At 36.9% G+C, this 6745-nt stretch overlaps 3 protein-coding genes across 3 annotated transcripts in view; 1 reads left to right on the forward strand and 2 right to left on the reverse strand.

The window, feature by feature from the left end:
- Positions 1–1489, reverse strand: part of LOC108686205 — a 7549-nt gene extending 6060 nt beyond the window's left edge. Inside the window, exon 1 of the mRNA XM_018191365.1 lies at positions 1019–1489. Within this exon, the coding sequence (XP_018046854.1) occupies positions 1019–1091 (73 nt within the window). The 5' untranslated portion in view covers positions 1092–1489. The remainder of the gene's footprint in view (positions 1–1018) is intronic.
- An 867-nt stretch (positions 1490–2356) lies between these two features.
- Positions 2357–5857, forward strand: LOC108686176 (tetratricopeptide repeat protein 12-like). The gene is made up of 5 exons (XM_018191313.1): positions 2357–2696; positions 4886–4978; positions 5040–5243; positions 5329–5721; positions 5790–5857. The coding sequence occupies exons 1-5, from the start codon at positions 2576–2578 to the stop codon at positions 5855–5857; spliced, it is 879 nt and encodes a 292-aa protein (XP_018046802.1). The 5' UTR covers positions 2357–2575.
- A 121-nt stretch (positions 5858–5978) lies between these two features.
- Positions 5979–6745, reverse strand: part of LOC108686254 (UPF0415 protein C7orf25 homolog) — a 2226-nt gene continuing 1459 nt past the window's right edge. The window contains exons 3-4 of the mRNA XM_018191460.1: positions 6178–6713; positions 5979–6090 (exon numbers count right to left, since the gene is read on the reverse strand). Coding sequence (XP_018046949.1) covers positions 6004–6090; positions 6178–6713 — 623 coding nt within the window. The 3' untranslated portion in view covers positions 5979–6003. The remainder of the gene's footprint in view (positions 6091–6177; positions 6714–6745) is intronic.

Below are 6745 nucleotides of genomic sequence, written 5' to 3' on the forward strand. Positions count from 1 at the left end.
GTTTTTATTTGCAAAAAAATATGGTGATTGCGTCAATAGAGAAAGCGCGGGCAAAATTTTCATCGAGCTCCGTTTTTTTGGAAACTCGATATCTCTTAACGATCCTCGGTAACATTATGGTGTCAATTATTTGCATTTTTATCATATTGCGCATAAAGTCCACAGATCATACAGCGTGATATTGTTAAATTATCGCTGGTAGTATTTCCTGTATTTCTGCGAAGCGCAAAAACCATATCTCACGCATAAAAATCATAATATTTAAAAATAAAATTGAATATAAAAGTAAAAATCAACGTCGATTACTCTCTAAAATCTTTAGAGTGTATCTTACTAATGAAACCTCTTACCAAAAAAATGCACTGAATGAAAAGAAAGTCGGAATGATTTTATTTTGACGTCATAAAAATCAAAATAACGACTTTTTTTATTACAAAATTTAACTATTTATTGACTGTTTATTAACGTTAGGAATCAAAATAAAGCCATTTTAATTTTTTATTGACTTTTATGTGCCACTCGTTTACGAGACTGGCTCAATTTTCACTCTGGAGTAAGATTTCACTCCGAAGAATTTAGAGAGTAATCGGGATAAATTTCGGCGGAATATCTCTCGTCGTGAAAAGCGCATTTTCAATGTGGAACCGCCGGAAGTGCAGGAACGAGAACGCACTAGAATCACACGTGTTGCGGATCTGGACAATTCCGCGTAGCAGCCGAGGGTGCTCTCTCAAAGACGATCCGTGATTTCGAGAAGGAACGACGGAGATGGAGGAATTGAGAGGCACAGAGAAAGAGAGAGAAAGAGAGAGAAAGAGCGGAAGAAGACCATTGTGGTTAAGCTGGGGTGACTGCGGCGGCTCGCTCGGACGAACCAATTTCGCTCGGGCTTTAATTTACTAGCCAGACAGCGGGCCTGCCACGATATACTCTCTCTTTCTCTTTCTCTCTTCTCTCTTTCTATCTTGGCTACTCCACGATGTATACTCTCGAGAATAAATCCAATGTGGGTACTCACCTGCACGGCCGAGCGTGGACAGAATGGCGAGAGTCACCACGATGAGATAGCAGAAAACGTCGGTGCTCCGCATTTTCCTACAGCTTTCTTCCTATCGTCTGCCTCGTTATACCGTCGTGAACCCGCGCGCAACCCGCAATCACATAATAATAAACGTACGCGTCGGTTATTCAAAGGTCGCCCGCTCCGCACACTCGTCTCTCGCGCGTTTCGCTCTCTCTATCGCTCTCTCGCTCTCCCGCCGCGTCGTGTCGTCGCCGCCGTCCGTCGTCGCCGTGTGTCGACTGTCGACGTTCCCGTCGCCCGGAGCCGGGAAAAGTAAAGAGCTTCGCAGCCTCCGCAGATCCACGTCTCGCCGGTTCAATGGTCAACGGACGCGCGTCAGCCGGCGGCGCATCACAATGTTCATCGGCCGGCCGCCACCGCTTTTGACAGATAAATGCCACGCCGCGCGCCGCTGAACGCGTTCAATCATCTGTTATTAAACGACCATTTGCAATTATCGAAGCCAATTGGACCGTCGAGAAGTCGCCCTTCTTACGATCGAGCGATCTCGCGCTCGAGACCTCGCGATATCTCGACCCTTCGATATCTCAAGCCGAGCAGTACGAATGTGCGGGAATTTCGAAATTTTTCTGTTCTTTGGTCTATCTTTAGCGTTCATTAGACGTAAAATAAAAGTAAAATGCCACAAATAGCATCTTCCTGAGTACATTTTAAGCTTTTTAGTCTGATTTTTTTTTTAGTTTTTTAATAATAATGTAAAAGTTTCTAGTATAAGCGTATTTAAATTAAGCAAAATTTTTAATTTCTTGGTTTTATAGTTAGACTTATTACAATCTGGTGATAATATTAAAATTGAGTAAGTAAAAAAAAGTAAAGTATAATTATCTTAAAAATCTTGTTTTAAAAAAGGAAAGAAAAGTATTGCTCAGAACTCTTAAAAAGTTAATTTATTATTTTTACATTACCTGTTTCATAAAATATATAATGTAAATTTAGCTGTATAAACGCTATTGTATAAAAAATATAACTGTAAAGATAAAATTTGTTTGGGGTATTTTAACACATCTGCCTATTCAAAAAAGTGAATATCCCAATACGTGATGTGCGTAAATATACATACATACGTCTATGAATATTTTAAAAACTTAAAAGCATTTTAGAAGCTTAACGTTCTCTCTTTCTTTTTTTAAAGTCGATAGAGAGATAGAAAGGGAGAGAGTTTTCAGCCTCGCTTAAAATTAAAATAGCGTTGGTGCAATCTCGAGGAAAATGGAGGAATTATCACGTGACTATGCAGTGACGTATTCACGCATGCGTACGAAAAGTCCCGCCGGAAAAATCCACCTCTACAATCTAACATCTTCGTCTCAGCTCCATCTTCAATATCTCCATCCCCATCTTTGGCTTCGTGATATGACCGACGACAATGCACGACAACAGCGGCACGTGGTGTCATGGCGAGTATAGTTGTTAGAAACACCGCTAAATGAATATCCCGCGTCGCCTGATCACGAGATCTCTGACTTGAAGAGTTGACTTAAAAGCGCAACAATGAAGGAGGATTCCGTGTTGAGCTTCAAATGGCAGAGCTTCCCGTCGCACATGGTGGGCTCACTCGACACTTGTTACGAGAAACAGCAATTTGTCGATCTCTCCCTGGCATGTAAGGACGGTACAATCCTTAAATGTCACAAGATGGTACTGGCTAATTCGAGCTCCTTCTTCCGCCGATTGCTCTTGGCTAATGATCATCCGCATCCGATGATCGTCCTGCATGACATCGAGGCCGATGATCTCAAGACTCTCGTGAATTTCATGTATTGTGGCGAAATACAAGTAGTGCAGAGCGAGGTTAGGAGACTACTGAAACTCGCTGAGACACTTGAAGTCACTGGGCTCCGGCACATCCCGCCATCGTTGCTATCTGAAGGTTCCAACAACAAGGAGCACTACGATGTGTTGAAGAAGACGACGACAGTGTCGCGATTGAAGTTGGAAGAAGCCAAAAACTCATCTGGTAGAAGCAGCGTCAGCTCAGAATATGAGACAAGCACGAAAACACAGAGTAAAACGATTCCGCAGATGAAGTTTGTTCCGAAGACGAATCCTTACAAAACGACAGCCAAAGTTCCTCAGGAAATGACGAAGAACGAAGAGATTAACATAAGCGAGTTGTGTCAACGGCTAGAGACTAGCAATTCCGGTATCAGTATTATAGACATTAACGAGCCAAGTACAAGTAGAGGAGTGCGAAGAATGTCCCCGATGCAGCGAAAGAGAAAAGATTTTCCGACGCATCCCGAGATCAGTTGGCCAAGTGTGTTATCCACAATAACAAACAAACCATTATCTTTTCAGAAAGTGCGTTGTATTATGGACGAAGTGGAGATCACAGCGGGAAAGCCATCCACTTCTGTGTCAGACAATAAAATAAATGAACCTTTAGATAGAAGAAAAGTTAAAAAAAATTCAAGTGAAGATAACAATTTAAGTACAGTTTACATAAAGGACGAAATTGATATATCTTCCGACATGGAAGAAGATGTTGATATGGATCCTTTAGAAGTTGACGAAATTGACAATGATAACTCAGAAAGCAGTAAAACCACGCAACAGTTTTATTCTCAGATATTGGTCCATTCATTAAATAAGAACACTCATCATAAAGAGTTTCCACCTAGAAAAGATTCAAACAGTTAATATGATTAAGATTCATCAATCGATAAGAAAATGTATATAAGTATTGTTGCATGTTCTCACATATTACACTTTGATATTCATATACATGACATTTGAAATTTCAGACTGCTATATATACAGTAATTAATCATCGTTTCCTCAATATTTACGTTGCATGATCTTGCTGTTTTATAATAAAGCTGTGCAAATCGTAACTCATTTTAAAATCTACGTGTACGATTAAAATTATTCTTTAATGTAAAATTTTTTTATGCGATAATTTAATTGATAATAGATACATTATGACTAGGTTGTTTCACCTTTTGATAAATTCAACTTACTCGTCCCTCACTCTCGTCGTCTCGGTCTTTTGCTCTTTTTTTTATGCATTAAATGAATTTTCACAAAGTTGTCATAATTTATTTAAAGGTGAAATAAGCTCTGGCTCTTAGATCGATTTATATATACATAATATAACAGACTGCTTTCTTTTTAAGAAACATAAATCGACTCAAATTAACATTCGCAGAACAATTTGCCACAATTAATAGACCGTTATATGTGCAGTGTGTATGAATTTTTAATAACTTCACAATGCTTCACAAAATTTATAATAAAGGCCGGAGCGTAGACCTTCGCTTAATCGTAAGTATAATACACAAGAAGATGAACCAATTAAAAATCTTTCATTTGTTTCCTTTCTATGAAATAAAAAATTCTGATTGTTTGATTCTATTATGCCTTATGCATTATGCAAGATTTTGTGCTCCCGTCTTTAGTTTTTCAAACGGTGCTTTCCAGCAAAAAACATACATTGTTAAAAAAACAGAATTAAAAGTGATTGAGCTGATTTGCGAATGCGTCTTGATATCACTCAAAATAACATTTGAACACACTCCGACTCTCCTCGCTAACAGAGTCGAAAAATGTAATTGAATTTAAACAAAATAAATGAAAAACGACGTGTGTCGAAAATGTCAATTGTATTAAAAAGAAAGCAGCCATAGTAGATATGTAGCGTAACAAACCATAGCAACTCTGTTATATAGCGGTTTCCTTGGAAGCAAACTTGACATTTCTCCTTATAGCGTATACAAAAGGTTTTTGCAATTGTTCCTACGATTTTACATAAAAAAATGGATATGAATATGAAGAATAAAGTAAAGTATTGTGATAAAACAGAACAGGCAAATGATATTGTTAATAAATTAAACCCTGATAAACATGTAACAGAAGAAGAGTTTCAAAATTTTATGCATCGTGTCACTGAAGTGGGTGAGTATGACACGTGATTATATTGCAAATTTACTTATATCAATAAAATTTTTCATTCAAGAAAAAATCGTGAAGAAATTAGCATCTTCCGATCAACAAGAACAAGAATGCGGGAAAAAGTTAGCCGATGAAATATTAAAACAAGATGTTCAAAAAGAAGTTTTTGGAGATAGCGAGGTAAAAGTTAAAACTGATCGATCAGTAATTAATAAATATCCGTCAAAGGAACATGATTCAAATGATGATCCGAACCAAATGTCGCGAGGTACATTTATACATGTATTATGCTATTGTTTTGTCTATTCGGCAAGTAGTGATAAATTATAAATTGACGCGATTTATATAAACAGAGGTATTCATGAAGAGCGTAGAAAACGACGCTAAAAAACGAGCTGAAGAACGCAAAATTAGAAATGAACGGGCGGAAACGTTAAAGAGAATTGCAAACGGTGCATTTAAAGAAGGTGATTATGAGAAGGCCGTGACTTATTATAGCAAAGCATTGGAACAACGTAAAGACTCTTCTGTATTGTGGAATAATCGCGCGTTATCATATATGAATCTCGGATTATTCGAAAAAGCCTTGCACGACTGCGAGTGGACGTTAAAACTAAATGACTCAAATTTAAAAGCTCTTTTGTATAGCGCTAAATGTTATATACATCTCAGAAATAGGGAGAAGAGTAAAGAATATATACGGATGGCCAAAGAAAAGAATCCTCATTTCAACAAATTTATCGATGGTATTATTAAATATTTTAATCTTACACCTCGCCTTTTGTGTAATAACAATTTATTTTATATTTTGCAGAATTTCAAGAAAATATAGAGCTTCAATTTAACAAATCTAATGTTCAGATAATCAATGATGAAATATAATAGCTTCTTTCTCCAGAGAAATAACACATAAACATCATCTTATATAATATATATAAATTAATATAATAAATTAATATAATAAACAATAGAAATGCTTAGTACCAGTATATATTTTCTTTGTGATTGCCTAGATATTTGGAATAATATCAAGATTGCTCTATATGTGTTGCATTATTTTCTTTAACTTCTGATAGAGATCGTGGCTCATGTAAGAAAACTGTACACTCAATGCCCTAAAAAAATAAAATATTTATAATATTATTCATTATCAGTGATGTAAAACTGACAGTAAAATAATTTTATATGCTGAATATAATTACCTGCATGCGCGCCGCTCTTACAAATCCTTCATTAGCAGAAACTGTAATACTTTTCATACTTTCGCCCGTTGCAAAAATCAGTCGCGATCGACCTTTAATTTTACCGCCTAAGCGAAGTTCCATAATTCGTCCAGTAGTGACATCGTCAACGATTCGGACTTTCTTTAACAATTCTTGAGCACGCTGCGTTTCATTCGGACCACCGATAACATCGATAATATTCATAAAATTATTATATGCTGTCCGGCAGATTATAAGTTCTTTGTCCCGAAACAAATTTTCTAGAATCGGTTTTATGGGACGTTTCCTTTCCATTTCTGCTTGTTGCATAAGTAATGGCTCCCGATAAACATAATTATTATATCCATTAGCCATATTCGTAACGTAAGCCAAAAGCGCCGACACATCGAGATTCAGGAGTCTGATTTCTGAGTTCTGAGTTGATAGAACAGATGTATTTAATGATCGCAAATCCATATTTAAATCCTTTTCGGAATCGCTTGTAGATCCTTTGGACAAATCCAGTTCATCTTGTTCTACCTCCAAAAAACAAAAAGAGAACAATAAG

The sequence above is a fragment of the Atta colombica genome, unplaced genomic scaffold, assembly GCF_001594045.1.
Source record: "Atta colombica isolate Treedump-2 unplaced genomic scaffold, Acol1.0 scaffold166, whole genome shotgun sequence".
Taxonomy (NCBI): domain Eukaryota; kingdom Metazoa; phylum Arthropoda; class Insecta; order Hymenoptera; family Formicidae; genus Atta; species Atta colombica.

Coding starts and splice junctions, on each gene's coding strand:
- LOC108686176 (XM_018191313.1), top strand. CDS start 2,576: ATGAAGGAGGATTCCGTGTTGAGCTTCAAATGGCAGAGCTTCCCGTCG. Junction 2,697..4,885: donor CTCCCTGGCATGTAAGGACG/GTACAATCCTTA, acceptor GTGATAAAACAG/AACAGGCAAATGATATTGTT. Junction 5,244..5,328: donor TCCGAACCAAATGTCGCGAG/GTACATTTATAC, acceptor TTATATAAACAG/AGGTATTCATGAAGAGCGTA.